The sequence below is a fragment of the Pundamilia nyererei genome, unplaced genomic scaffold (assembly GCF_000239375.1).
Source record: "Pundamilia nyererei isolate P.nyererei 1_Seehausen unplaced genomic scaffold, PunNye1.0 scaffold00012, whole genome shotgun sequence".
Lineage (NCBI taxonomy): Eukaryota > Metazoa > Chordata > Actinopteri > Cichliformes > Cichlidae > Pundamilia > Pundamilia nyererei.
The window spans coordinates 2,549,808-2,564,538 of NW_005187413.1; the positions used below are offsets into that span (position 1 = coordinate 2,549,808).

General features: G+C 39.6%; 1 protein-coding gene and 1 long non-coding RNA gene across 4 annotated transcripts in view; one reads left to right on the top strand and one right to left on the bottom strand.

The window, feature by feature from the left end:
- The window catches only part of arhgef3 (Rho guanine nucleotide exchange factor (GEF) 3), a 33,241-nt gene extending 19,207 nt beyond the window's left edge, over positions 1–14,034 (top strand). For 2 of the 3 annotated variants that reach the window (XM_005724424.1, XM_005724425.2), the window contains 9 exons: positions 5,286–5,393; positions 5,982–6,227; positions 6,923–6,985; positions 7,075–7,171; positions 8,089–8,165; positions 8,257–8,514; positions 8,828–8,998; positions 9,302–9,491; positions 10,452–14,034. In XM_005724424.1, coding sequence (XP_005724481.1) covers positions 5,286–5,393; positions 5,982–6,227; positions 6,923–6,985; positions 7,075–7,171; positions 8,089–8,165; positions 8,257–8,514; positions 8,828–8,998; positions 9,302–9,491; positions 10,452–11,125 — 1,884 coding nt within the window. In that variant the 3' untranslated portion in view covers positions 11,126–14,034. Of the gene's footprint in view, positions 1–6; positions 768–5,285; positions 5,394–5,981; positions 6,228–6,922; positions 6,986–7,074; positions 7,172–8,088; positions 8,166–8,256; positions 8,515–8,827; positions 8,999–9,301; positions 9,492–10,451 lie in introns of those variants that run through there. The other variant, XM_005724426.1, reaches the window with a different exon arrangement.
- On the bottom strand, positions 6,139–7,664 carry LOC106456109 (uncharacterized). The gene is made up of 3 exons (XR_001290257.1): positions 7,478–7,664; positions 7,048–7,161; positions 6,139–6,197 (listed from the first exon to the last, which is right to left on the bottom strand). It is a non-coding gene; the product is annotated as an uncharacterized LOC106456109 (long non-coding RNA).
- Positions 14,035–14,731: the final 697 nt, after the last annotated feature.

The window sequence follows — 14,731 nt, forward strand, 5'->3', positions numbered from 1 at the left end:
ATTCAGAGCTCTACACGGTCTAAACTGCAGACTAAACTTTTCCTGTATGATTTTCTGGGAACAGAACTAAATCCAGCCTCTTTTTGAACTCTTTTGTTTGGGGTCTGATGGTTCGGCTCTCAACCTCAAGCCCTCCCGGAGCGGTGTGTTTAAAAGCTCTGGTCAAAGCCAACTTGTCTTTATGAACACTGCCAGCACCGAGTCTGACTGGATATTTTGCCTCTGACAGTACTCTTGTGGCACCAGGCCTTTTTAGAGCTGTTACGTCAACTCTTTGAGGCTACTTTACAGCTATTAGGCTTTTAGTTGAACGGCTACCATTACCAGGGGTTTTAAGGGGACTATCCTCTTTCTGTACCTGTGCCAACACCAGAATTGTGCTTGGAACTCCACTGATAGCACTTTCTTTCTGGTTTCCCAGCTTGTATCAGTCATCGCTTCAGTGCTAGAACAGCGAGCTGAATTGTTCCTGGACTTTGTGTCTATACTAGAAAACAGTACCAAACTCTCTTTAGTGTCACTCTGGACCCTCTGCTGTTTTCAGTCTCTCTCTGGACATTAGACTTTCATACTCCCTTCCTCTCTGCGTTTTCTACCAGTCTGAAAATATTTATGGACGCTCTCTTGGTACTGGGAATAGTTCAGATTGTGTGCTTGGCTTTGGGGTGAGCAGTATGGTGGCGGGGCAGGGACCCTTCAGCCTGCTGGTACAGCGGTTTAACTCTGGATGCTCAGTGGCAAACAGCAGCATGGGAAAAGAGGTTAAGGTAAGATGAAACATTTACTCTTCTGTTCAGCCTGGTTGGATTCAGTTGTGTTAATTTTGTGAGATAAATTGGATTCTTTTGTTTGTGTGTGTTTTCATCAGTCAAATGTATTCATTTTTTCTTGATTTGGTAGCATTTAACATTTGTAATTTTCACAAATGAAAAAAATCTTGGCAATGAAGCTGGTGACAAAACTGAAGTTCCTCTATTGGCCACTTGAGGCTGACTTCAAACTGAGTCAATCCCCATAGACTGTCATATTAGAGTCCCAACGTTACAGCAGAAATAAACAAAGAAAATAAGCCCAGCATAAAAGACATTGTACGTCATTTCCACCTTCATGCACTGCACAGGGGGTTAATTTTTTAAACTAGACCATTTATGTTTTTCTAATGGTATTAAGTTACCATAGCTCTCTGTTAGGCCTCATCTCTTCTAACCGAAGTCAATGAACTGGGCGCTTTAACCTTGTTTGAGCTGTTGCTTATTTGAGTGCATTGAATATCTGATGGTACAATAATGATAAAATAATAGGGCTTGATGTGGAGTTGATTGCATTAACACAGTGTTTTATTCATGTGTTACTTTGCAGTAGTTACCAGGTGTCTGTGTTTTTGAAACACCTTCACTTTCATACTAACCAGTCTAATTTATTACCAGACATGCTCACATATAGTGCCCCACCCACCCACCAAAACCAATCGGTGACATCAGTTTTCTTATCAACACAGTATATGTTAAATATGATGTATTTATCACTTTATTCATATTCACATATGTACTTATCTGTACAGTGATTAATTAGAAATATACAGAATCTGATCTGATCTAGTAACTTGTATTCTGGTTTTATATGATGTAATCTGATTGGGCCTACTTTACTCTATTACACGACTGATGTGAATCAATCAAATGTGATCTAATCTGATGTAATATGGTCTAATTCAACAAACTAATATCAAAACCAGCACTAGTTACATTTAATGTCATTTACTTTAAACTAAAAAGACTGAACAAGAAACGAGAAGTGAAACTATGATGAACAACACCTCAAAAATGTTCTTTATAGTAATTTTCATTTCCTGAAAGTCTGGGGTCATGCTAGGTATCACTAAAGACCTATAAAAATGCAGTTTGAATCCCTGAACTGCAACGTTTGTTCAGTTGTTTAATTTACAATGAACTTTATATCAAACGACTGAACAAACGTTGCAGTTCAATGACTCAAACTGCAGACCAGAGTCAACCTGCTGTGAACTTGCTGTAATTAAATAACCAGCCAGCTGCTGACGAGCTGTGTTGAATTGATTGCTGTCAGTTCGAATCAGCTGAAGCACCATCATCCACAGAAAACCCATTACAGTTTGTCCAATGGAAAGTTCTTGAGCATGAAGCAAATAAGCAGATAGTTTATGATCCAAACTGAACCTGAAATCTGTAACAAAACAAACAAACAAACCAAAAAAAAAAAACCACACGAAACAGCTGCAATGCATCTAAGCTTATAACTTTCACCAGGAAATGACACTGACTTTATTTCCATGTGATTCATGAGTATTTTAGAGACTCATCATTGACTCATCATTTTTTGAGAAGTTGTTGAAAACTGTGGAAATTCTATTTCCAGATTTGGGGGGTGAACTTAAATCGAAAGGTGAAGGAAAAAAGAAAATTATCTCAGAGGTTGATTTATTTTTAGGCAGCTGGTTCCTGACTGTGAGAGCTGATGGTTCCTGTGTTCCAGTAGGTCAGCTGACAGTGAGCTGCCGGGCAGAGCTGCACACACACAGACACACAAACACGCTGATTTACTGTAAGTCTCCATTCAGTGCAGATAACCCAGAGGCAGTTTCACACTAAGAGATGTACCCTTTCCACTGCAGAAACTCCAGGTGCACACCAGGTGTCCCTATTGTTTACAAGATGCCGTCCTAATCAGGGCTTTGAGTCTGTCTGTTTACAGACTCAGATCCATCAGACTCACTACTACGACTACAAATAACCAAGTGAAAAAGTACCTAGTCTTTAACAAGCCTTTTTAGGCTTAAATGCATTTTTAATTAAACAATCAGCTACCACTTGCAACATATTAAATCTTATTTTCGAGATCCAGCTTGGGTCAAGCTGCTGCTTCTGATAAAAACTGAAAATGGAGCGGTTGCATCTCAATGCATGTGCCATAGAAAAATATTTTTGGGAGATTTAACATGTTGAAATACCTTAAATCTGATATTTTCCACACTTAAAACATTAAGCATAAAGTATGAATGCTGGGGTGACATCCCTATGTAGACACCTTTGCTTATTATTATTAACTGTGTGCATTGATATTAAACGAGCTGTGATGCTGATTCTGCTTTACACTCAACCTTCGGTAGTTTGTTGTAACAAAATACAGCCATAAAGACGTCTTTTTCCAGTTAATTTGCAGTAAATATAAACATTAAATAACCATTATGTTCATCAAAACTTAAAATTGAGCAAAAACATTTTGACCGTAAAGTTTATTCTGAACATATAAAACACTGTTTGCGATGAATGAGACTAAAAACTCTCCAACAATTGAAGGACTCGACATGGTTGTTGTTTGTTTTGTGTCCCTGTATCACAGATATTGCATTGCTGATTTGGGTTGGTGTTTTTTTGTCAGCATCTAGCCCTCTCCAGCAGTTTTCCAATGCATTTAAGTACCTGTAGGAGTACTTTTTCAGCCAATAAAAAGAACAAATGCAGTTGAATTTTAAATAATTTCACTCCCCGTGGTGTTGATATTTGGAGGCATCATGACAAGAAAAGCAGCCCATCACATTTTATTTTAAATCATTCTAATTACATTTTTTACCACCTTGAAAGAGGTTGAGTTGGGTTTTGAAGAGAAAGGGAAGAGATGGATAAAGGGGAAAAAGATAATGATAACATTTAAACACAAGGGGAGTCAAAAGAGGAAGGTAGAGGAGAAAAGGTCAGTGAATCATGGGAACTTCCCCAGAAATCTGAGCCAATAACCTAATAAAGGGATGGTTATGCGGTTTTTGGTAGTCCTGCATAGGGCTGTGCGATATGACCAAAATCTCATATCCTGATATCGTCCGATAACGATATAAATCACAAAAATTTAACATTTTCTGTAAATTCTGTGAATCTCCGGCGGCTCGATTTGCGTTAAGTTTTTCCAGCTGAGAGTCATGTACCTGGAGTTGAGTGTTTTAACCGATGCATGAAACTATATATTTTTAGACATAATTTGTAACTTAACGTTTGAATCTAAGGTTTATTTTTTAGCACCTGACGGCTCTTTTTTGCTTCTTATCCGTAAATATTTTGCATACTCTTTCACATGATGCGGTTTATTTTGAAAAGTCTCAACAGGATCTTGAGCTTTATTGTGAAAGGTTTACGTTGTTGTTGCTAAAGACAACGCATAAAAACAGGCGCTTGTCCGTCTATAGTGTGGTTATATTAAATATAAGAGAAAGAGAGAACTTTAATTAATATAGCCACTACAGTGACCATCAAAAGATGAAAAAATATTGCCGTAAACATTTATTTTGCGACACCACGAAACAAACAATAGCGTAAAATGAAACATAGACGTTTTTATATCGTCATCCGATATATCGTTATATCAACAGCCCTAGTCCTGCAGCGCTTTTAACTTTGCTCACATATGAAAATACATACGTTTGTTCATTTATCATTATGAAATGATAATTTTACTCTTTTTATCTTCATTATGTCACTGCATATAACAAGATGGCAAAACGGCTGTTTATCAACACCAAATAATTGAATAATAAATACATATATTCTTCGTCTTTGCAAGCTGTATATTCATTGATTCAGACAAAGTAATCAATAACAGGCACTATTAGTGTCATTCTTTGATGAAAATTTATTTAAAGATATGTTTGAAAACTTATTCCATTGACTCCAAAGTGTCACTGCACTAAAAATTGTTTTTATTTTTTTTTATTTACAAACAACAATCTACATGTAATCTCAATAATATAGAACTAACATGGATGTCCACATTCGCTTTGAGATCAGCTGCTACACGTAATACATGAATTTGTAGGGATTTCAGTGTTATAAAAATAATTGGCTAAAGCAAAATCCATGTTAAATTTAAGCTTTACATGAAACCACAACAGCCTCTTGTCTCCATGATCATCCAGTCTCACACAGTGACCATAACAACCGTCCTGTTTAGTGTGTGCGTGACATAAGTTAGTGAAACATGACTGCGTGTGTGATAAAGTCTGGTACTGAGGGAAAGACTTTTGAGTCATGCTATTGTATAATATGTCAACAAACCAGACTCGGCTTTCCCACAATCAACTAGAACATTTGCACACACAGAAACCTCTGACTGGCTGATATAAAACAAGAAAAATGTCTGCTGGTATTGATGTTTGGTCGATTAATTGGTGTCCTTGTTAACCCTTTGGGTCGTTTGTATCCCAGGTGTGTTGATTTTGTGAGATAATGTAACCATGTGGCTCTGTTCACCCCTTCCAGGAGCCCAGCACCAAGCGCAGTAAGCCTGTATCCCGGGTAGCATCTCTGGCCAGCCTGCTGCCCCCCGTCAAGACAACGCCGCTGAAGAGGATTGGCCAGACACTGCAGGTAAACCAACAATCACATGTCTTCAGTTTTTTTAGTAGTAGGTTATTTAAGATGGGAAATGAGAGTGGCTCTTATCCTGCTTCCCATTTTAAGTATTAGGTTTGATGAAATTAGATCAGAGATCTCGTGCAGGGGCAGCTATGAATCCTACAGTTTAGAGTAGAAAATAGCAGTGAAGTGAGTGTGGAAGTGCCTTAAAACTACATTCTTTCTAATGGCAAAAAGACGACTGGTTACACAGAAATCTCTGAAGATATCGCCGCCTTATGAATGTGCAGCCAGATCCTGGCCGATTTCAAAACACAAAAATGGCAACACCCAAAACACTCAGCTTGACTTCAATAGCAGGTGACATTACAGTATACTGGCACCTATGCTGAGGGAGTGAAGGGAGGTCATAATTCAAAAAACAGTTTTATAGTCAAGTTATATTATTTAATAATATCATTTATGGGGAAAATTGATGATTGATGAGTTTTTACTTCCAGAATCAGGGATGGCAACAAAAGTTTTAGGCTACAGAATAGTACAATTTAACAAACAGAAATAAGTTCTAATATATATTTAAACCATCTTCTGTTTCTGCAGCGCACCATCAGTCTTCGTAATGAGGCAGAGAGAGCTGCTCCTCCTCCTCCTCCTTCCTCCTCGACAAAGACACGTGTTATCTCAGCGACACTCTCGAACCCTTCGTCCTCCATGACTGCCCCGAGGGTTTCAACCGCAGCTGCTCCGGCCTCCAAGCGTCGGGACAGCAAGCTGTGGAGCGAGACATTTGACGTCCGACTGGGAGCGGCACAACCTCTGAGCCCCAAAGAGATAAAACGACAAGAGGTGAAAATCAGTGAATTTTTAGCAGTTTATTTCTCATTTCAAAGTGTTCAGGTACATTATTTCAATTCATTATTCTAATTTAAATACTAGAATATAGTCTCAAGAATGATCAGTAGAATAGAATAGCTCCTTTTTGTCACTGTACATGTACAACGAAATTTGAAACACTGCCAAACAACAATGATGAATTAACTTTTTGGCCCGAATCATAAACTGTATGTATAAAAAAAATGGAAGTAGCCAATGTTGCCACCCATTTGTTTTTGGACTCCACATTTAATCACCCCCTGACACAGAGAGCTGCTAATTAGTGATAAAAGTAGAAAAAGAAAAAAAGAGAACGTCCCCCATCAAAATGAAGCACAGCGTCGTGGACCAGCTGTACAGGCACCAACACCAGAAATGAGTCCAGTCCAGTTAAAGGGCCTCATACCTAACTTCACCATAGAGGCGTTATAAAGGGGGAAATATCCATAGATTCTAAAGCTGTTTATATACCACACTGTAAACATGTTTGTTTCTGCTGTAAAGTTGGGCATTTTAACATGGGAGTCAATGGGGCTGACTCACTTTGTAAGTCAGCCTCAAGTGGCCACTCCAGATACTGCATGTTCATTTTTCAGCCACTGAACCAAACTAACACTAACGTCAATCTGTAGCATTGAGTTCTCAAAGTAATTGTTCTTCCTTTGCAGGCTATATTTGAGCTGGCTCAGGGCGAGCAGGATTTGGTGGAGGATCTGAAGTTGGCCAAGAAGGTGAAGTAACTTGTTTATTTATATTTCAATGAAGAACTTGCCTTCAGTGTCAGTATAGTCACCTGTGTTTCTTTATGCGTGTGCTGTAGGCCTACCACGACCCAATGCTCAAGCTATCCATCATGACCGAGCAAGAACTGAACCAGATCTTTGGTACTCTGGAATCACTTATACCTCTGCATGAAGGTAGGAAAATATTTTAATTACCACCATTTACAGCATCTTTTCACAGGAATCTTTAGTCATTTGCATGATCTTTATGTAGACATACAGATGAATGACATATGTAACAACCTTAATGCTCTGTGTATAAAAACAATCTGTAATGGATGTTTGATAATTCATTGCTTTCTTAACTAAAATTAAACCGAGCCTCATTAGCATTCAGGTGGAGGAGTCATGGCAGTTAAAGTAAAACAATTAGTGATATAAGCTGGCCACGTTTTTGTTTTTTTTGTTTTTTTTGGTCGATACATTTTTATATACACTTACATATTATCATGTTAGGCTGTGTGCAGGCAGGCAGGAAAAAGGACCCAAAATGCAGGACTCTCAAAGACGGGACTGGAACTCAAAACGCAGCTTTATTGCTAGAAAAAACTCTTAATAAATTAAAGTCACCAAAACTCTGAACGGCGAAACTAAGGACTAACATGTATCAGGCGCTTGAGACAAAACAAACAGCTTACAGGGCTTAAATACACAGTGGAGCAATCAGGAAATGGAAAACAGGAGAAAGGCACAGCTGGGAGAAATTAAGGCTAACGAGACAGGGGGAAGTAAAAGTGAATACACTGACATAGGATGTGGACTATCAAAATAAAATAGGAAAAAAGAAATAATTTACAAAGACGCGGACTTGAGACAGACTGAAAGAATATAACCCTTAATACAAACCAAAACATAACTCAAAGAGCTGTGTCAAAATGACCCAGAACCATGACACATATTTGCACTTCTATTGTATAAAATATTAGAGTTTAAGTGTAAATTTCATTTTGTGGAGTTTTCCTTTCTCTGTATTACTTGATGCCCTTAAAGCATCCATTATTCTCACTCTGACGTCTCTTTTTATAAATTTTAACTTTTCTGTCTTACCTCAGATTTGCTGAGTCGCCTCCGAGATGCCAGAAAACCTGACGGGTCCACAGATCATGTAGGACATATTTTAACTGACTGGGTGAGCGTTTTTCTAATCAACAGACAGCGGAATCCAGATATTAGCTCTTCACCAAGTATTTATCAGAGTGTTTGTCTTTGTGTCGCTGTAGCTGCCGTGCCTCTCTGCCTACACGCCGTACTGCAGTAACCAGGTCAAAGCCAAGGCTTTGTTGGACCAGAAGAAGCAAGATCGGCGAGTCCAGGACTTCTTGCAGCGTTGTCTCCAGTCACCTTTTAGCAGGAAGCTGGACCTGTGGAACTTCCTGGACATCCCCCGCAGCCGGCTGGTGAAATACCCACTGCTGCTCAGAGAGATCCTCAAGCACACAGCCAACGACCACCCAGATCGACAGCACCTGGACGAAGCGGTGAGGAAAACTAAGATTGCAATACTTCATCAGTTTGGGTCACCAGATAAAGCCTTTAAAAAGACTAATACTCATGACTGTTACATAAACTTGCTTAGTGCAGACATGTCTCAAGACGCACCTTCATCCCAAAGACAGTCGAGGGACAGTAAGGCAATAGACAAAAATGCAGACAGAGAAAATCCTGGCTGCCTCTTCAGTGTGGGCAGAAGATTGAGAGCTGTAGAAGTCCATGACTGTCCAACCATCCATCAACTCAGCTGACCACAAATGTCCAATGAGATAACAGTGTGTTTGTGTGTCTGTCCCACAGATGCTGATGGTTCAAAGCGTGGTAGCGGACATCAACAGGCAGACAGGAGAGTCGGAGTGTCAATACTACAAGGATCGTCTGGTGTACACAGAGGACGGACAAAGGGACGAACTCATCGACCGCTCCAAGACCCTCAGTTGCCATGGAGAGCTGAAGAACAACAGAGGACTCGTCAGTACAATTCTACAACTTTATCGTCCTCCCTTCCCCATTTATCCATTCTTTAATATATCCAAAGGTCAAAATGGACCTCAAAGTTATATAGCATTATATGAATTTTCATGACATACGTGAGCTTTTTAAAGGTGATTCCTTAATTTGGTTGATTTTAATGCTATACAGAAATGCTTCTAATACTTTCATAACATTACCATTTTATGACCAAAATCACTCATAAATATCATCCATATATTTTATTGGTATCTCTAGAGGAAGAAATTAAAACCTGTACTCTGTCTGATTCTCTCTTTCTAGAAGCTCCACGTGTTCCTTTTCCAGGACGTCCTGGTCATCACCAGATCCATGTCGTCAAACGACCAGCCAGTCGGCTATCAGCTCTGCCGCCAGCCAATCCCCATTCGTCAGCTGGACCTGGAAGACCTATCAGATGGCGAGATAAGAGTGGGCGGATCCATCAGAGGGGCCTTCAGCAACAATGAACGAAGTCAGTACTGGACACAGCTATTTAAATCAGTGTCAGGTGTGCTGCATGCTGAGGATGTCTTTGTGACCAAAGTTAAGGTTACAAAAATGTTTTTGTAGTTCTGCGTGGTAGAAACTAAATGTGTCATATTCTGCACTCACCACATGAACTAGTATGCTGATTGTAAGCTAGTATTTAATGTTGGACCTCAATGATCTTGTCCTGAACGCAGTGGACATCCGTGTAGCCAAAAGATTGAATGTCTAGTGTCTGTGACTGAAACCAGAGGAACCTGTTGTAGCACTAAATTTACATGAGTGATTCCAGGATTTTTTAAACTGCCCATTCTGGGAAGGTAGCTACACTTTATGGGTGTCCCTGAATGTGCCACATGAAAACAATCGTGAAGTTACAATTTTGATAAGAGGTGTGTCATTTGTCAAATGACTCCAGAGACAGAAAAATGCATTAAATTATATTAAAACATGCTGGTAGAGCTGTCCATGTGATAATCAGTGGGTGTATAAAGTCAGAGTGATTAAAGTTTGTATTATGTTGGATTTTATGACCTGCGTTATCTTTTCGCCTGCCTTTAAAGGGCTATTTTATGGGTTAAATCCATTTTTTAGGTTTAAAGTTATTGTTAGGGTTCTGAACTTAGTAGTGACAATAAAAATGATAGATGTATTGACGTACCATCAAACCATGATGTTCAGGTTGTGATCTAGTGAAATGGTATATCAAGGAAAACTAAGAGACTTTGTGCTGTGCTATAAAACTTGTGCACAGCTCACTTTTGCTTTAGTAAATATACACCTTTATTGGTCATTTGTTTGTTTTTGTTTTTATTTCTGATAATAATTTGGCAACAATGTTTACATATCAGTTTATTCTGTTTATTATAGGATTTTTATCAAATTCCAGCTTATGTTCACCACCTCTGTCTCCTGTTTCTTCTTCCTCATTTTCTCCTCCACACAGCAAAGAACTTCTTCCGGGTTTCATACCGTACTGGAGGCCAACTGCAGAGCCACTGCTTTCAGGCTAGTGACGCCTTCAACAAACAACAGTGGATCAACTGCATTAGACAAGCCAAAGAAGCTGCAGCACTGACTGGAGACCAGCTGCCACAGACGGGACATTGTCCAGAGACGGGGGTCAATGAACAACCAGGGCCACCTGTTGAAACAGTGGGGCTGTGGGGTGTGAAAGGACAGGGCTTGGAGGGAGAGGCAGGTCTGCATGGACAGCAAGAGCTTGGACTGAGGGATGGAGATGGGCTGGGTTTAACTCAAGAGACAATGACGGGGAAGGAGATGGAGGCAGATTTGGGTTTGCATGGTAAGTCAGAGATGGACAGAGCACTACAGCTTGTGATCAGTGAAGCAAAGACAGGTGTGGAGATGGAGGGAAATCAGGGTGTTGGTGTGGAGATGGGAGCTGAACCAGGAGCCACTGTAGACTTTAAGGTGGATGAAGCGGGACAGACTCTCAGCAGATGTGAAGATGCAGTTTCCATTTCCCTCCTTTCCTCTTCAATTCCCAAACAAGTAGAGGATGAAGTGATGGAGGAGGAGTGGAGCAGTGCTGCAGAAGAAAGAGAGGATGGTATGGACACTGGTGAGATGGACTCACTGCAGTCCCACAGGTGCTGATAGGATGGCATGAATCAGGACTGGAACTAAACTCAACCAACTTTGGTATTTAGTAATGATGTAACTAACAAAAAGCCAAATGAAACGTATATGAACAAACTTCTTGGGAGAAGTCACGAGACCAACCAGTGCTCACTGCTCACAGACATACTGCTCAGAATTAAGCTGAAGGTGGTAAATGCTTATACTGTGATATGTATGTAAGATGTTAAGTCCAGGAGATATGGTGAAGTAACAAAAATGTGCTCCAGGTGAAATAAAGACTCAGAAAAGGCCAAATTCAAACAACATTAGATCAAAAACATTAAATAAAGAAGACAACTGGCCACTGTATCTGATGAGAACAGAGATAAGATGACAGCAAACATTACACATTTAGAAATAAGTATATCTCAAGGAGATGAGTCAGGAGGATACACACTTATTCTCCACATCGGAGTAAACAGTCACTCCCTAGCAATGTAAAAACATTGTTAGGCAGGCAGTGAGACACTCCTCTCCCTTAGGTTAAATACTCCCAGGACAGTCTCACTGCTGCACCCACTCTGGTTGACCCACGGATGCAAAAATAAAAGTCCCTATAATAACCTTGGTGAATTTAGAGTTTTGACTGTTTAAGGAGAATTGAAAAAGTGAAATAGAGGAAATGATGTTAGCAGTTGCTAAATGGTGTGTGCAAAGGTTGGTCATAAGACTGAGGATTGGAAGTAATCGTCTCCCGTGCTGCTATCTGCTGTGTTCTAACTGCAGTTAGCCATGGATGTTGTTAAGAGGACTGGATACCACACCCTGTGGAAGTTGCTCACCAGGCACACACTGCTGAAAGACTGCTCAAAGGCCCTCCCTCACAGGTTTCCTTTCCAGCTCCCCCCTGGCTCCATCATAGCTAACATTAACTCACATTTTGTACTGGACCCGCCTTTGAAGAAATAAATCCTGTTCCAACCACCCCTTACCACCAGCAGAGCTCAACAGTCTTTATAGTGGTGACCAGGCTGAGAACACTACTTTCACCGAATGATAACAAAACGTATGTCTCCATTTACTGTAGAAATCATCAGTTATTTGGTTACTCTTATGTTTGAGGTTATGAACACAGAAGTATGGGGGTTGCTCCTGCACAGGCTTCTCCTGGATAGGCTAACTGCTCACCTCACTGGTCCTGTGAGGTGAGTAGTGGAAAACAGAAAACTGGGAAATGTGAAAACACTCTTAATTGTGCCATCATCTCATGTATTTTTGCTCATTGGTATATTTTACATACCAATTCTGTTGTATAGATTGGTGGAGACACAGACTGTATGTAAAACGTGGACTCCTCTGGTTGGAAAAATAAGTCTGCAGAATGCCATAATTTCAGTCTCCAAAACTAAAGAAGAGATGTGTTGGATGGTTTGTACCAAACAGGAAATTACAGTATTCTTAGATAATTCCTTTAAAAGCAAAGCAACAAATCTCCTACTTTGAGCCCAAAAGCCCCCCCCGTTCAGTTGTTATGGAGGGAAAGAAACTATTCAATGAAGCCAAAACATTAATTGTACCAGGCTGTAAATATGTGGTTGTTGGGCATCTTTGCATGGGGAGACTATGGGGATTGATTTCCTTTTGGAGCTAGCCCCAAGCGGCCATGAGAGGAACTGCAGTTATTGGCATTTGTACATTGGCTTCATTTTTCAGCTCTGGCGGACGTCACTTGGTTTTCATCTCCTGTTTTAGTTTTCTTGTCAGATGTGGGATCGCTTCCTCCTCTGCTGCTATGTTTCAAAAACTTTTTAAAGCATGTCTGAAAACACTGGAGAGAACTCAGCTGTACATTCACTTTTAATAAGTTAGCAGACTTTATTTATCTTCTGTGTTCTGTAGATTTACAGTTTTTATCATGTATCCCAACAATATTTTGTTAAACTGAAGTAGCCTGCAGCAGCTGAAGCTGCTGCTAAGTGAAATGCTCTGTGTTCAACTCTGCATTAAAGAAGGAGCCTGTTGTACATGTACTGTATGTATATAAAGAATGTATATGAAGTATTTGTGTAATATGAATGAAGGGGGGAAAAAAACAAGCGCTACTGTTTGTTATATTCGTGCTTACATATTACACACAGAATGATTGCTGTCAGCTCCGTCAATGTTAGCAAGGCTGAAGATGCTAATAATGACATTTACACTTAATTAAGGCTGCCATTTTTTTAAATGAATTACACTACTGTGTAAAAGCTTTGAACCACCCCTTCATTTTTCTATATATCTTGCTAGGGAAATGGGAAATAGGTGCAGCACTTTATTCAAACATGTAGAAGAGTACATGGAAATAGTGTTTATAGGGCAAAAAAAAAAAACCCTGGAAAGTCAATATTTGGTATGAACACCTTTTCTTAGGCAAGTTTTCTAATAATTTCTTTATGCAGTCTTTGGGAATAGTTTTCCATTCCTATTGAATGAAATTCAAAGCTCTTCTTTGGATGTTGGCTGCTTTTTGCTCTATTCTCATATTTTTGTAGATTAAACCAAAAGAAATGGGACCAAATGGTGTATTTCTGCTTACTTGTTATATGTAGACAACACTGCTACATCCATTGAGTTAGATGCATTTTTAGTGCTTGAATGTTTCATAGGTCAATGCGAAGTGGTTAAATAAACAGAGAAAAACATTCTTCTGAAAATGTTCAGGTACAAGGACTGGACTGAAAATTAGTGAAATAGCAGCAATTGTCCAAAAAGACTAATTTTTCACTTATTGGGAGCACAATGTAAAGAAATGAGAGGTGGCTCAAAACTTTTGCAAAGTCCTTATAAGAGGAGATTTGGACATCTCTGCTCAGAGAACACTACCGTGCAAAAACGAACAAGGTGATTATAAGTTGAAGTATTATTGTCTGGAACAAAGCATTAATAAATTGTTTTAATAGAAAGCCTTTCATTGGATGGATGGTTACTGTTAGTTTAAAAAAAATTCCTATCGCCTTGCACACACAGAAATGCAATCACTCAAATGCACAAAAGCTACAGTTACAACAAGCTATTCTGATTGCCTTCAAATCTTCCAAACCAGGGGTAAGTCAAACAACAAAAAAAAAAAGACAGATCACGACGGATGTCATTTTCATGGCATTGTTGTGCACCAACAGGAACCACTGCACACGCTGGTGCATTTCATCTTAATACCTAACGGCAGTCAAAATACAAGTGACCTCCACCTGTAAAACCATTCCTGTTTTGGAGGTTGTCTCATTGTTGCACTTCTATTGGTGTTAATGAAATTAATGAAATTACCTATTGGTAATTTCATTAACACCAAAGCAGCTGAAACTGATGAACAACCCCTCTGCTACTTAAATTATCAGATCAATGTCCAAGAAGTTATATTGACTTGTCACTATACTATGAATAAAAAGTGTTCCTGTCATGTTTTTGAGCAGTGTACATCAAGGAACCCAAACAAGTTCCTCATCAGGTCAAGGCTCCACAGTCTATTTACACCAACAGTCCACTGACCACCCTTTCAGTGATGAGAATGTGCACATCCTGGACAGAGAGGACCACCGGAGTAAAGAAAGCCATCGATGTAAAAAGTAAAAACCCATCTCTGAACCAGTGAGGGGGATTTGT